Source organism: Amblyomma americanum, chromosome 10, assembly GCF_052857255.1.
Source record: "Amblyomma americanum isolate KBUSLIRL-KWMA chromosome 10, ASM5285725v1, whole genome shotgun sequence".
Lineage (NCBI taxonomy): Eukaryota > Metazoa > Arthropoda > Arachnida > Ixodida > Ixodidae > Amblyomma > Amblyomma americanum.
This window is the reverse complement of record NC_135506.1, coordinates 84,327,560-84,343,125: the sequence shown is the minus strand read 5'-3', so window position 1 is coordinate 84,343,125 and position 15,566 is coordinate 84,327,560. Positions and strand designations below refer to the sequence as shown.

Sequence of the window (15,566 nt, the reverse complement as noted above, 5' to 3'; positions counted from 1 at the left end):
CAATTATGGTTCACTGCATTGACAAGTATTCATGTTGTCTACTTAGCAAACTACCTAAAATGATTCGCTCATATATTATTTGAAAAAAAAATTCGTTTAGTTTATGGGGGTTTAACGTCCCGATTCGACGCAGCCTATGAGGGGCGCCGTAGTGAAGGGGTCCGGAAGTTTGGACTACGTGGAGTTGTTTAACGTGCACTGACTTCTCGCAGTACACGTGCTTCTAAAGTTTTCCCGTGATCGAATAGCGAACCCCTGGCCGGGAACGAACCCGCGTCTTTCGGTTGAGTAGCCGAGCGCCATAATCACTGAGCCATCGCGGCGGCTAAAAAAATAATATGTTTCATATAATTTTCTTGTGTGAATGACAAAGATATCAAGCCACTGGATAGGGCTTCTCTGTTGAGCTTTTTCATTTTCTTCAGGAAACGTGGCGCCGCATGCTTTCATCCTAACGCCCGTCTTCCTGATCGCTTTTCAGGGGCAGAACTCCTACGTAGAAGCAAAGAGAAATCCTTGTGGGGCAATCGTCATGATAATCATCATCATCATCATCACCTTCGCTGACGCGCCTCACGACGTCAGTCCTGCGTATCCCCAAGTGGGAGTTCCCGATATATTCACGGCGGGAGAATTAATAATAATAATAATTGGTTTTAGGGGGGAAGGAAATGGCGCAGTATCTGTCTCATATATCGTTGGACACCTGAATCGCGCCGTAAGGAAAGGGTAAAGGAGAGAGTGAAAGAAGAAAGGAAGAGAGAGGTGCCGTAGTGGAGGGCTCCGGAATAATTTCGACCACCTGGGGATCTTTAACGTGCACTGACATCGCACAGCACACGGGCGCCTTAGAGTTTTTCCTCCATAAAAACGCATCCGCCGCGGTCGGGTTCGAACCCGGGAACTACGGATCGCCAGTAATTTCAGGTCAGGTTTCCTGGGCTGTACCAAGAGTAGATTTAAGCGATAATCTTTTCCTGTTTGGTGGACGTCCTCAAAAAACGACACACTATTAGTAATAAGTTTCTTTTTTAAAATTGCGCATGTGTCAGTTTCACGTGTTTCGAAGCATGAGAAAAATGAGGCCGTCACGAGCCCCGCGCCTATCGCGTCATAAGAAGAAGAAGCAGCCTCTGACGAACAGCACACGTTCACAGGGCAAATTTCTTTATTACGAGGCCAAAAATACTAAATGGATTCCGCCGGGAAGACAGCTGCAACTTCCTTGAAGAGCTCCAAGCGTACAAGCTTATCGGCGACGAAGAAATCCGTCGCGGGTAGCTCGGAAATCAGTCAACGGAAGAAGGCCAAGTCCAAGCTGTCCAGGCCTACCAAGCCCCGCCCACCAGCAGCCGTACACCGTGAAACGAGTGAGTGTAGCATGGAGCAGATTCGACCGAGTTTCGCAATCCTGCAGGTTTACCACACAGAGGAGTAATCTATATTTTTACTTAACATATGATTCTTGCGACTGGAGTTACTGGGGTGTTGGGCCCAATTTAGGGCTTATTTTGTCTGCTTATTCAAAAAACCGTTGTGATTAGCCGGCGGTGGCTTGTTTTAATTGACGGAAGTTTTCGAATTTGCAGACAAATATCATAGCCGTCTGAAGGCATCATTGCAAACGAACAGTTCTCAGCATGAAGTATTAGGCCGTAGGAGCGCCGGGTCTCACAGACAGAGGTTTTTATTCAGCCCACTAGCCTCTCGACAGGGAAGAGCTAAAGTCTGCTTACAACCGTCGGTATAGTCTTATCGATCTCATTGAATCCTCGTGGTTTATACGGTCCGTAAAGGACACTACAAGCTGCCAGGCATTCCGAAATCTGCCAGGAATCCCTGCAAGGGTGGAGTCCATAGTTGTGTTGCATTCAACCTGCTCCCTTATGAGGACGAAATCTCTGAGGCCCACTATAGACCACGCAGGGTTTTACGAAGGAATGCTACACGAAAGAAATATCGAAGAAAGAGATTAACTCAGAGTCCGTTTCAAACTTCACGTAGAATAAGTCGCGAGAGCAACGGTGAGCTACGCTGGTGACTTCGCCGTGGAACGTGCAGGGCGCATATACTTTCTAAGCAGTACCATTAGTAATCATACAGCAAGAACGCCTTTTAAATGACATTCATTCTGTAAGATGGAGTGTCAGACTGCGGCAGCGGTTGTTCTAGGTTAGCACGCAGAGAAAAGTATATTCGTGGCGGTACACCATGGAAGGCTTAGTAGGAAGCTGCTAGGCACTCCATCAGCCTTTCATGCATTCAACGAAACTGCAATATTGTGACCATTTTTCCAGTTTGATCGACGAAATGAAAAGGTTGCTACATATAAGAACAAACTTGTTCAGTCTTTTTCCAGTGAAACACCAGCAGAGTTCTCTTATTTAAAAAGTCTATACATTCAATTAAAACTAATTTGACTGTTTTCAAAGTCTACTTTCTCGATAGAATTATAGAATGCTGTCCCTTTTCGGGAGGAGCTTTTTATTTACACGTTTCTTTTCGCAGCCACCGGTGCGTGGAAAGAGGCCTCACCGAGTCCAGTTCTCCCGGCCGCGGCAGCGGACGCTTCGAAGAGTTCGGGGTCAGGGCTGGGGCGCGGCTCAACTTCAGAACAGGCATGTGTCCCAACATCGGCACCTGTGTCTGAACATCCCGTGGCTGGGCAAAGTCATAGAAAGACTCACGTGAGATCTACCTGTTCTTTTTTGCTTCAGTTTGTAGTCATCTGCAGTCTGCACCGACAGTTGACGAAGAATTTTATTACAACATAAAAGAATGGAACTTAGAAAAGTTGAGACAACAACGCTGAATCCTGAAAACTTGTGCCTAAACCTGTCTGTGGGTAGTTTTTTTAATGTTTTGCGTTGCAATGTTTTGTCATGGATCACCAATTAGTCCTTACCTTTACCTTTGTTACGGAGAGTTGGGCATTGGTGCTTTCATTCTATAGACATCAATTTTTTTTTCGGAGAGAATGCGGACGCTGCTCAGTTTATGTAGAATATGAATCGAACGTTGCAAAAGAATCCCAGTTCTTCGGGGACGCGTGAATGTGTTATTTCGCTTACTGTACTACTTAAAAAATTTCATCTCTCGTGCGTTGCGGTATGCTAAAGGCATATTGCAAAAAAAAGGTTTTTTGAATTGATCTTTGAAAATGCAGAATAACTACGAGAATCTGAAAGCTGCTCATTCATTTCATCATGAGCATATGCCTGCGCCAAGGAACGAATCTAAAAAGTTCTCTCCATCTCCCATTTATAGTTTGGGGACCAATTGAAGTTCACCTTGTCAGCAGACGACCGCGTTTTGATGACGGAGGACTGTTTAACTTACGGAGCCTATTCATTTAAGCAATGAAAGAAAAAAAAAGATAATACAGGTATGCCCTATACTTTATTTTGTCGAAAGCACATTCCTATAACGTAAAAACCGAGTTAAACACGGATCTCTGAGGCCATGCTATTTGTCGTTGCACTTTGTAGGGCCGTGCTGCTTTCTTTTTTCGGTTCGTGAGCAGGCCACCGCCACTGAGGAGCACAGTCCTTGCAAAGCCTGCCGATTTCTTCCAGTTGATTAGCACAGCATAGAGAAATGCAGATTGTCACGCAATAAAAAAAAAAACAGCGCTGTATGCTTGCAACGAAATTGCTACAAGTGCGGCTTGCTTATTACGATGGAAGGCTAATACAAGGTGCTCCTTCGCACAAGCAAACGCCAAGGACATTAACAGACCGTTCAGATTATCTATCCGAGGAGTTGTCGGCAGGTACAACCTTTCGCTAGAGCATTGCGCGACTTGAAGCGCAAGTTCAGTGTGCCTGCTTGATTGTTTGACCAACGCTTATTGCTTTAAAGACATGCAACCGACTACTCTGATGACAGACAGTATAGAAAGGTGGCAGTGTAAGAATGGTGTTGAATTTATTATCTCCGACAAAGTGTGAGCATTCTGGTGTCAGTAAACCACTATTCAGCATTCATATGTAGTGAAGCCGATCACTCCTGAAAGTATTTATTCATATTCCTCCTCCACCTATCCTCACCCCCACTCCTCTCATCACCGAGAAAGAGAACAGCCAGCCTCGTCCTAAGTGTTTTCACGATTTCGGTGCACCGCGCATCTCAATTTCCTCGTTCGTGCCTTCGGTCACTTGTGGTGGCCCGTTCTCCAGAAGATCCGGTGTTGGCGTCTGAGTAGTGAGCGAAATATAACGAGCATGTCTATGGCTTGTAGTCCCAACAGAGTAACCCAGGAGGCAGGAGGTCGCGTATATCACGTCATCTTGCGGCGCCATCACAGCCTGAGTGCCGGATACTGAACAAACTGCCCACCATGACAGGTCTGAGATAAATTAATGATTGGTCGCTCCGGAAGAGCAACCTGGACTACAAAAGGCCAACCGCTGGGAACAACAGCCATCGTAGAACAGTGGCGCGCCGCTTAACCTTTGCACCACTGTGCCAGGAGGGGTATCGGGACTCCTACGGTTCTATCAATGTAAAGTAGAAAATGACGTTTTGCATACCTGCTAATTTACCCATTAAGCTATCGCAACATATGACCCCAAGGCGAAGCTCAAGGGTCCCCTCCAATATTTTTGTCTGTGCACTGCGCGTTCCGCTAAAGCCTGATTCGCCTCTCGCAACCCTTACTACACCAGCGGATGCCAAACACAAGAGACCTTTAAGAAAGCTTATATCGACACCTCTACACTTCAGCGCGTAGCACGAGCCGGATTGTTGCATGCGAAAATAGCTATGATGCCCTGGAAACGCCAGATGTACACGCCAGCCGAGTAGGGATCACCAGTGGACGGACGGTTGTGGCTCGAGGTAAGAGGCAAACGGTGCAGGTGACTGTACGCGCCAGTTCTCCGGCTGCGCAGCTGGAACCGCATGGCGCGTTTTCCGCGAGCGAAAAACGCGACGCGCGGCGAACGCCCGCGTTAACGCCGACGCGCGAGCACCCGCACGAAAAAAGAGAGCGGCGCTTTCGCGTCGCGGCGCCATGCTCTCTGCCAGCGAGATAAATACGAAAACGGCGGGTAAACATGCCAAGTTCACATGCTTGTCGAGGCGAATGTACATAGAACAAGCAGGGCAGCCACATCACGTGTGCACAGATTCAGATTTGGTGCATACCGTCTACGCTGAGGGCATCTGCTATATAGCTCTCCAAGCCTGGCCACGTTTCATGTTGTTTTTGTAGTTGCGGTCGCGTACGTCCCACAGGACGCGACGCTTCTCCCCTTAAGTTATTAGGGCCTAGTTGAAGGTTGCTTTGTCCATTCCAGGTGACACGATTCGCGAACGAAATCACGGTAGCACGTGTTTTCTTTGACGCACGCGCAAGTTCAGCCGAGAAAAAAAATTGCACAAGGACGCGACGCTTCTCCACTTAAGTTATTAGGGCCTAGTTGAAGGTTGCTTTGTCCATTTCAGGTGAACACGATTCGCGAACGAAATCACGGTAGCACGTGTTTTCTTTGACGCACGCGCAAGTTCAGCCGAGAAAAAAAATTGCACCAAAGAGGTTCCGTCGAGATGCGCAGAGAGCAAGGCCATCTGGTGGCAAAACCACAAACCCAAATGCCACGTGACCAAATGCCACGTGACTTACCTGAACTCTGATTGGCGGACGCGCCGCGTGAGGCGTTTTTTTCTACTCCGAGTAGAAGCACGCGGCGGCGCGATTTCGTGACGGATCATACTGGGCACGCGCCAAATGACGCGCGCGTCCCACCATCCGCGCGTCAATCGCGCCTGAAATCGCGCCATGCGGTTCCGCCTTAACAGCGCACACGCGAAACAGGGGACATGTCTCCATGCCATCTGGCAATATGTATGTCAAATTGATCCGTCGTTTATACAAGTGATCGTTCCAGTGCAAAAAATCGGTAAGTTTCCACAGATGGAAGGAGTTTCTTTGCAACATTTGCCATGTCCACTGCGCTTTTGTGCCAGAGATCTAAACTTTAAAAGGTCACCAAGGAGTGCTTTCGGTCATGACGTCGCTGGTTCGACTGGAGACACTGGAAACAAATGTTTCGTTTTTATTCAAGATTTCCCAGCGACAACATGCGTGTTTTCTTTAGTTTATTCAATGTGCTTCTGCCGTATTTGTTTGTATTCACGGGGTGCTACAACTATGGCTTATTTTTTTTAGGCTACAACATATTAAACAAGCGCGAAATAAGGAGGACCCTGTGTTGTTTGTTTTCTCGTCTGCTCCTTACTTCGTGCGGGATTAATCAGTTGTAGCAATGAGCCAATCAGCCCAGACCAAAATACTGTTTCTTAAGGGTACTGTCTTTTATTTTGGGTTGTTTCCTATCCTGCTTTTTAAATTTTACTTCGAAAATGCCGATGTAAATTGGCTGCCTTGGCCTAACCATGCTATAACGAAGAAGAGTTTTTCGTTGCAAAAATTTAAAGATTTTTTATTCGCCAGAGGCCAATTAGTTGAATTTTATTCAACGCATATCAACTACCGCAAAGATCCAAGGGCCGACGTTTACTATGAACAAAACTATAAGCGTCCTCCGTGTTCTCATAAACGAGCGAATGCAATCGTCATTCATCGCTTCCAGCTGAATATATTTAAATGATTTTGGCTTTCAGATTTCTTGTGTCTTCAAGTGCTAATGAGTACTTATGATGAAAATATAAAATTCAGCGGCTGTGGCAAATGCAGTTATGTCAAGGTATTTAAATTTTAATGCCCAAAAAGCAGCATGTAGAGCGTGGGAGACAAAAAATCGCAATAATTTCAAAATCTTGTTTCCTTAATGTGCACTAACACCGCACAGTACAGAGAGGCTTTTTGCATTTTTGTTGCATCAAAATGCAAATGGCGCAGCCAAATAACGCAGCCGTCACGGCTACATTTAATGCAACCAGGTACAAACATGCTTGTTTCGCAGGCAGCACTCTTCAAGGGCACGGCGACACCAGGATCGAACATCCTCAGGACCATCGTGCGGGGGCCGGCAATATCCGAACACTCGAAAAAGGAACATAATGGTAAACCTACTCGTATATACATAGACTGGACGGCTACCAGAGATACCATACACGGTTAGTTTTCGTGCAACGGTGCGCCTCTTCCAACACCAATCCGTGCTGCCACCTCTGTTTGATTTACATTTGTCATGTTTCTTTACTATGCCACTCTACAGTTTGCTTGCGTGATATGCAAAGGAAGTTACAATGCTGAACATAAAAGAACTTATTCAAATACGCTGACTTTGGGCAGCCGCTCATGATATTAATAAACCGCTTACGTTACCTTGACATAGTTATGAATGATTTTGTTAATATGTTCAGACAAGAGGTTGACCTTAAAAAAACGTGGTTTAAGACAAGAATGCCAAACATGAAGTGATAAGATATCGCAGAGAGGATGATATTTTAACTCTGCGATCAGTGAACAAAGCGAAAATAAGCACATCAGCATCATGTTCTCCTTGGGTGTGACAGCGGTTTTTTGGTCACATACTCCAGATCCTAAAAAGTGTAAACAAAGTCAGAGGAGTTTTCGAGTGCCCAGCGTAAGCCTGTGCCCGTGCGGTACTAGAGCTGGTGCCCAAAAACATGCCCACGCAAACTCCGAGTTCTCTTATGTCAGGCAGAGTGGCTCCGCCCATGGCTATGCAGGGTACGAAGAGAGTAATCCTAATTATTTAAAACAATACACTGGCACGGATGAGACTAGTTTAACGTGGTAACATTTAGTCCCAGGATATCGGGCATCCAAGGAGTTCCACGTTCGAGTGCAGCCTGCTTCATGAATTTGAAGGTTGTGCATGTCGGAACATTTGCCATCATAACGAACTAGTACAGTCCGGAAGAAAAGTCTCTGAACCACGTGTTCCTCTACCAAAGCTGATAGCTCTGCTATTAGCCGGCGGTTGGAGACCAGGTTGTGGAGATTTTGAAAGAACAAAATTTTGTTCTGTCATCTTCACAAGTCTGGTCTCCAGCCGCTGGCTAACATGAGAGCTGTCGGCTTTGTTTGAGGAACATGTGTTCCAGATACGTTTGTATCCGACTGTATACATTAAGATTGATCGGGGCGACACATGCCGAGAAACGCATAGTCGACAGTGTTTCTGCAACATTTCGCATATCCCCATCGCTAGGGGATTGAATTAAACAATTGCACGCTAATGCTACAGCGGAGCAGAGTGCTTAGGAGTTTCTCCATATTGTTTCTTCTGTGCTTCCTTGAGGCAGCATACCTGAGTCTAAACACATATATCATTAAGACCACATAACGTACGCCTGTTCACATTACTATAGTATACTAGAGAAGGGCACCATATGCCCTGCTGAGTGCACGATTTTCGTAGGCTAAATTGAAGGTCGGGTCAAACCTGCTCGAAAAACACGTACACCCAGTAAAGATGATAAGCACAATGTAGAGCTTTGGTTGTCTTCTCCTTTCGGTGTTTGTCTTTTTCGAGCTTATATACCAGATTATGAGTGCTTACGAAATAGGCAAGTTCGACGCCCTTAAAGCTGAATACAAAAGCGATTCGAGCCTCCGCGGTGGCTGAGTGGTTATGGCGCTCGGCTGCCGGCCCGAAAGACGCGGGTTCGATCCCGGCTGCGGAGGTCGAATTTTGATGGAGGCGAAATTCTAGAGGCCCGTGTACTGTGCGATGTCAGTGCACGTTAAAGAACCCCAGGTGGTCGAAATTTCCTGAGCCCTTCACTACGGCGTCACTCATAGCCTGAGTTGCTTTGGGACGTTAAACCCCTATAAACTAAACCAAACCCAAAGCGATTCGGCTGAGAGAATTCATTAGAGTCATGAGTCTGAGGTGCTGTGTGCATAGCTCCACCAACGACAGCGACACCATTTTCCTTCTCAATGAACGCAGCGCCAAGTCCAGCCAAGAACAGCGCACCCAGTACACCACCCGAGGCACCCTCTGTCCGCCCAGCACCCACCCCGTCGTCAACCCTGAGGGCCTTCGAAGGGGTCGTATCGTTTTTTGGGCTTCGGTCAAAGGTACGCGTTAACGACAAATAGTTGGCGTAAAACATGCCGTGCGCGTTGGTAACTAGACTCAAATTTGATTTCCAGCCGCTGTAGTAAGGGCGAACAAAGGGCAGTTTGTTATTCGTTGCTGTCTTCTATAGCACTCAAGCCGATCGAGGCTCGTACATCAGTTAGTTAGTTCGGCCGGAACGGTGGTGTATGATGAGCAGGTTGTCCGGCGATGGCCAGCAAGGCGCCCAGTTAATGCTCTTCACCCAAATATAGCCACAGTGGCTAAAACGCCATTATCTGCTCTAGCAGTTGATCAGTAATTTCGTCCATTAGCAGAACGAGCTGCCATGGTGTAGTCGCTGCGGCACTCGCTGTCGAAGCAAACAATGACAGGCAGTAATGACAGAAATTACTAACTGTGGACCCGAAAGACGCGGGTTCGATCCCGGCTGCGGTAGTCGAATTTCGATGGAGTTGAAATACTAGACAGCCGTGTACTGCACGATGTCAATGCACGTTAAATAATCCCTGGTGGTCGAAGTTTCTGGAGCCTTTCACTTGGCGTCCCTCATAGCCAGCGTCGCGCTCCTATATTAAACCCCAATAGACCAAACCAAACTGAACAAGCTTGTTGGATTCATCGTGTCCTTTTTCTAGCTCTATAAATGAGGCCTAAGCGTACAAAGTTGGCGCTTTTGCTCAACTAGCATGTTTCATCACGTCGGGTCGACAATTTACTTGACCGTGAGGCATCAGCAATGATAGGTCCTTTCACTGGACCACCTGTCTACCTGCCACCGTGGTCAGAACCTCACAGCAGCCCGTGGCAATCCGGCTCGAGTGCATGTTCTAACTTTGTAGTTGCGTGACACAAAAGTTGTAGGTTTCAAGGAATTTTTTTTTGGCTGCTTTAACTTTGTTGAAAAATCTCTACTACTCTCATAAGTTTTAAGTTATACCTGCAAGCCTCCCAAAAGTTAAGTTGCATATGGCTCTGTGTCTACAGCGTTCGTGCTCTTGACAGAAGTACTCTGAGCACGCACTTCCACTATTGAACGCATTTACATGAAAAAAAATGCTAAAGCCCCTTTGTAGCTATATTATTGCTTCCTTTAAAAAATTTGCTATTCAATATCAACCTTAAAATTGTCACAACAGCGTGTTTCATAAAGCCCAGAATATAGCTTAGACAAAAAAATATTCCTAGCTCTGCAATTTTTTTTTATGAGAAGCCATTGATACATCCCCCCCCTCCCAAAAAAAAGGACGCCGCTAAGACCTCCAACAAATCCGACCCACTAAGGCTTAAAATTTTCTTTCTCACTGAACAAACTAGACGAAGCTAACTATTAACAGGCACGTTCCCTTGTGTAAATTGGCACAATAGCGAAGCATATTACGTTTTCCTGAAGTTTACGCCGTTTCTTTTCCTTAAAAATGTTGGATTTGCGAGGTCTATCGCAGTAAAGTATTCCCGTCAAATCGCCGTGCCAGTCGTCATTCCTTTTGTTGCAGTGGGCATGTCTTGTAGGAAACTTGCTGAGTAATTCGTCACTGGAAAGCGAAATATAAGATAAAATTTAGGCAGTCCTAGCGAGTGTTGTAAGTAAGCAAATCAGCTTCAGATTTTGATTGGTCATAAAAAATCATACTCATAATGTCACGGTCCTGTCTTAACAACGTTGATTTAATCGTCTAAATGTTCTTACGACTGAGCAGTATAGTTTGTGAGGCCAAAAATGTACAAAATTCTTCTTTAGTGGGATGAGGGTGTGTCATCCAATTCTCACTCTCCTAGAGCTCCTGAGGGTGGCGCAGCGATCAGCTAATTCTCGCTTTAGACTTCCATTCAACGGCCGAATTTTTAATGCTGTGTTGTGCCTGCAGTTTTTGTTTCAAAAATTCCGGCAAAAACAAAGAAACTCGGGTGCGAACGGTGTCAGGTTGCAAGAAGAACCCAAATATATGAACAAATACTGCAGCTACGTTGTTTTCTTGTTAACACAGTTCGACTGCCTTTATTTTTATCTACTACAAAAATTTGCACTCTACCTCGCCGTCGCAGTAATCATGAAATGTTCCGCTGGGAAGGCATAGATCATTATACGGTGGTCGATGAATTGTACATCTTCTGCACACGGCTACTGGCATGTTCCTCTGAGGGCTGGATATGCCACTCTTTCGCCCGCTTTTGTATTTCAGCTAGACAGCGCACATTGACTCCTTGGCTGCCTTCGCGAATATCAGTCAGAACACGTAGCTTGATGAGCGGTGGTAATGGCCGAGTGGTCGTACGCGTAGACGCACCGTCTCAGTCCTTTCGTTTCCGACAATAGATGGCGCTGGTGGAAAAGCTGTTGCAAAAATTGCTTTTCGATCGGAGTCAGGGCAAAACAACCAGGCAAATTATTCTCCGGCACTTCCGGCGATAAAAAAAAAACACTACACCATATGTCGTGAAACTATCATTGGCGGCGGCACTTCTAAACGCATGGAAGCTGCAGATTAAGTGGGTGCGTTCGCACTCTCGATGACTACGCAGCATTTCGGCACGGTACTCCCCCCCCCCCCCCTTCCCCATCCCTCCCGACATTATGACAGACAAGATACCACAGCAAATCTATGAATGCCAAGCCGCGCATTGACCTTCTTGCAATGCATATACCGCGTAATCCATTCGTTGCCAAGGCGCCCCACTGGAACAGACCTAATGGTATCTTTGAGCCAGACATGACTGGAAAATTCTGTAATAACCTTACAAGCTGCCAAGTTCATGCGTGGTCTGATACGGAGCTTTCTAAACGTTTGCAACTACACGACTCACTTTCTTAGGAAAACAATTTTGGTGTGACAGGTTTCGCAATATGCCCAAAACAGCGCTCTAGACAAAGGAAATTTCTGTAGTTAGCATTTAACACCCAAAATAAAAAATAGGAAACATGTGTATGTACATTATAACAAGATGCATGCTTATTAAATTCGCGATCAATTTAGGCAAATGACTTAAATATGAAACTTGGCGCAAGGAAACTTCTTACCTTTTTATGATATTCGCGAGAAAACTCGGAAGCAACGTCACGTGCCATTGCTGGCATGCGGCCCACACGTGTACTGAGGAGGAAGTGGGCGCGGTAATAGCTAAGGAGGAGGATACCAGCTTTCGTGCAACGTTGTTCAACGTATTTTTCTCGCAGGGAATTTCTCATGTTCCTACGCCGCAAGCGGAGCCTGCCGCCAAGGAGGAAGATAAATCAGTCTGCCTCCTTCCCGACGAAGAAATGAAAGAAGCCAAGGCCCTGTGGCAGAGCACATGCAAGCTTCAAGACATGGTAAGGAACATCCTGTCAAGCCTGGACTCAATGGTGTAGTTCCAGCCCAGCGGGGGTTCAGTGGAGTCGTTTCCGTCCAGCTAGGGTTCAGTGGCGTCGTTCCAGTCCCGCTGGGATTCAGTGGTGTCGTTTCCATCTAGCTGGGATTCCCTGGTGTCGTTCCAGTCTACCTGGGATTTGTTGCTATCATTTCTAGACCTCCTTTGGTCATATGCGAGTAGACCTATTAGCCAATCGAGCTGTCTGTCAGCTCATACATATGAAAAAAAAGAACAAATGTTCATTTCAGCGCATTAGTCGAAAGAACTCTGGAGCAATGAGTCAATTTAACCAGGTAATGCTTCAAACATGAATTTGTTTGTAAACAAATTACAAGGCAAAGAGAAACGAGGGCCATATATCATAATGTGTACTTCGCCCTAACTCCCGAATAAATAACTAAAGGCAGGCCCTCGAATCATTTCGTTCTCCCCAAGGATCAGCCAGCCGTGGTGACTCCATTTCGATAGAGGCAAAATGCCATACGGTGCGTGTGCTGTGGCATCGTCAGGGTACGTTAACACAATTGTCTAAAATAATTTGCAGCCCTTTAATATGGTTACGCCGCATGGCCCATGTACCCAATATTAAAGTACCACTGTATTAAAAAAGGTTCATTACTACAGCTCCCGGTTCAACACCCCTACGAAGAGAGTTCAGTCGAGCAAATTTTTCTGCAACGAATAAGACTGCAAAGAAAGACAGGTAGTCTTTAAATGAAGAGATTTCTCTCCTGGCAGTTCTGTGTATTAGTAGATTAGCACTAAGCTTACGAATGAGTAAACTTGAGGTCAGGTCCTCTTGGTAAATGTGACTTCATCGGGTCTTTTGTTATTTTGCATTCAAAGTTAATAAAACAGATTGGCACACAAAATGTATTTTTGGGTGACCTCTTCAATGATTTGAAGCCAAAATCATCGTTCAGAAATCTGTGAGATGACCAGAGAGTGTAACGTAAAGACTTGGCTCAGTCCTCTTGAGGCAGCAGAATTCTGCCATGCCGTCTAATTTGCTCGCTAATAGGCTCACAAAGGCACACACACACAATTTATTTTGCGAGCGCACCACTTCTATAGGCGCTTACAAGAGTTTTCAAGGCACGAAGACAACAATAATATTCAAGTTGTTCCTGCCCAGACTGGTCGGCTAAGATGGAGTTGTGCATTGCAAAGGAAAGACACGAAAGCGCACAACATGTAGTTCGTTTAGTCGAAGCATGCTTAGGCAAGAAAAAGAAATCAAGCTTTCCCGAAATATTTCTGATTAGGAATCTTGTGTGGGCGGAGCTGCGCTTGAGATCACGACCTCCGTATTATGAGACGGTCTTCAGACAGCCCCAAAAGCCCACGAAAAATTGCACAGGAGACGTTACACGCGTAAGCAGCGTCTTTCTTGGCATACCGTTCTTTTATGAAATCACGCCAGTGATTTCAAAACAAAATCCAACCTCTAATTGGCACTGCAGCGCCAAAAGGTGTTAATTTAAACGTCAGTGAGTGACAACTTGCGCCCACCGTAGCAAATAGTTTGGCCCTGAAAACAGCATTTATTTACTTTCGAACGCCTTTTTCGCTAAAACACCCGAGTTTCACTATCACTTAAACTTTCCTGCTATAACCAATAAAGGACTAAGAATGCTTCATACGCGATCCGGTGCATTCTCCGCAATTATTCCAAGTATTATTTACTGATCGCCAATTAACCAGAGAGTAGCTGTCGAATAGATTTCTCAGGATATGTATGACGATGTTGCGGAGCTTGTTCTGTCTAGCTCATTGAAAATGCCCTGAAAGACGTGAATAGGTAAATATTTCGTTTTCATCACGACCTTAACAAGGAAACGTGATTCCACTGCTGGGACACGCATTTGCAGCACCTTGTATTTTTCCGCTCTATTTTCTTTGATTTTATGGGGTTAAATTCCCAAATCTGCTGGTTCTGATAGATGTCGTATAGAGAGCTGGATAGTTCCGTCCACCTGGGGTTCTTAAAGAGCTCTGACATCTTGCAGCGCACGGAACTGCAGCATTTCGCCTCCACTGAAATGCGACCACCGCGGCTGGGTTAGAGCACGCGTGTTTCCGGGCAGCAGCCGAGCACCATAACTACGGAGCCACCGCGGCGGTTAGTTTGCACATTGTATACCTGGAACATGAGGCAGCTGATGTTTACGCTCTCAATGCCTAAAAGTGATTCCATGGTGCTACCTTCTGTAACCGAGGAAGGTGCAGTCTTCATCAAGACTGAAGAGAACAGGGGCTTTTCTTCTAAGCCATGTATTGTGGTTAATTTACCACCCATGACGTGTGAATTTCGGAAAGATGAAAACGATAGTTCCCCTTAGTTTAAAGTGACTTAGACAGCTGGCGGTTAGTTCCGGGTAACGCAGTGTGCCACACAAGCAATTACATCAGGCTTTACTTACTACAAAAGCTGTATTTGTGCCATGTATCAAGTTGATGCCACATGTGTTGTCTATCCTCTCCGCAGATGGGACCCACGACCCAGACGTCCCCTCACGGCTGGCAGTCGTACTTGAAGGCGCATGGCGCCTGGTTGGCGTTCGCAGTCGGCGCCGGTCTATTTGTGGCGTTTATGTTGGGGCTGTCCATGTTTGCGCGTTACCGCAATGCCATTGTGACAGCGCAGAAGATCTGCCGAACCGAGGACTGCATGATCCACGAACGACTCCTGCGCCAAAACATTAACGGCAGCGTGGACCCGTGCCAGGACTTCAGTGCTTACGCATGCTCGGCATGGAGCCCGTCCAAACAGTTTGTGAGCTACGCCGCGGCCACTACAAGTGACGCCATTGAAGCGTGGTTCAAGGCACGTGCATGAACGCGATCTCTTATCTCCTTAAAGCGCATATTCTTGCAAGTTGTAACGTTTTTGAGCGTCTCATACGCTTTTTTATCACCATTGGAAAGCTATTGTCGGCTTGATAGTCGACAAATTTCAATGGAGGTTTTCGACAAACAAGAAAATAAACAGCTTTAAACATCCGCAAATCGAGACTCAAAGATTCTTCAGCAATGCCGCGCACAAACCTTAAGCATGATGTAACTCTCCCTGACACCGTAATTCACGAATCATCTCTCGCGCAATCCCATATGACCACTCCTGCAAGATTCTAACGGCTAAGACTGTAGAGCCGGGTCACTGTGATTCTTCAATGTATTCCCTTAAACAAC

General features: G+C 46.0%; 1 protein-coding gene across 1 annotated transcript; it reads left to right on the top strand.

The window, feature by feature from the left end:
* Positions 1 to 1,143: 1,143 nt before the first annotated feature.
* On the top strand, positions 1,144 to 15,309 carry LOC144107728 (uncharacterized). The gene is made up of 6 exons (XM_077640884.1): positions 1,144 to 1,370; positions 2,509 to 2,687; positions 6,930 to 7,029; positions 8,892 to 9,022; positions 12,199 to 12,333; positions 14,863 to 15,309. Exons 1-6 carry the CDS (start codon positions 1,193 to 1,195, stop codon positions 15,211 to 15,213), a joined length of 1,074 nt encoding a protein of 357 aa, XP_077497010.1. The 5' UTR covers positions 1,144 to 1,192; the 3' UTR covers positions 15,214 to 15,309.
* Positions 15,310 to 15,566: the final 257 nt, after the last annotated feature.

Bases quoted from the DNA above. Each gene is read 5' to 3' on its own strand.
- LOC144107728 (XM_077640884.1), top strand. From the start codon at position 1,193: ATGGATTCCGCCGGGAAGACAGCTGCAACTTCCTTGAAGAGCTCCAAG. The intron at 2,688-6,929 runs GTGAGATCTACC...CTTGTTTCGCAG, and splicing joins AAAGTCATAGAAAGACTCAC to GCAGCACTCTTCAAGGGCAC. The intron at 12,334-14,862 runs GTAAGGAACATC...TCCTCTCCGCAG, and splicing joins CATGCAAGCTTCAAGACATG to ATGGGACCCACGACCCAGAC.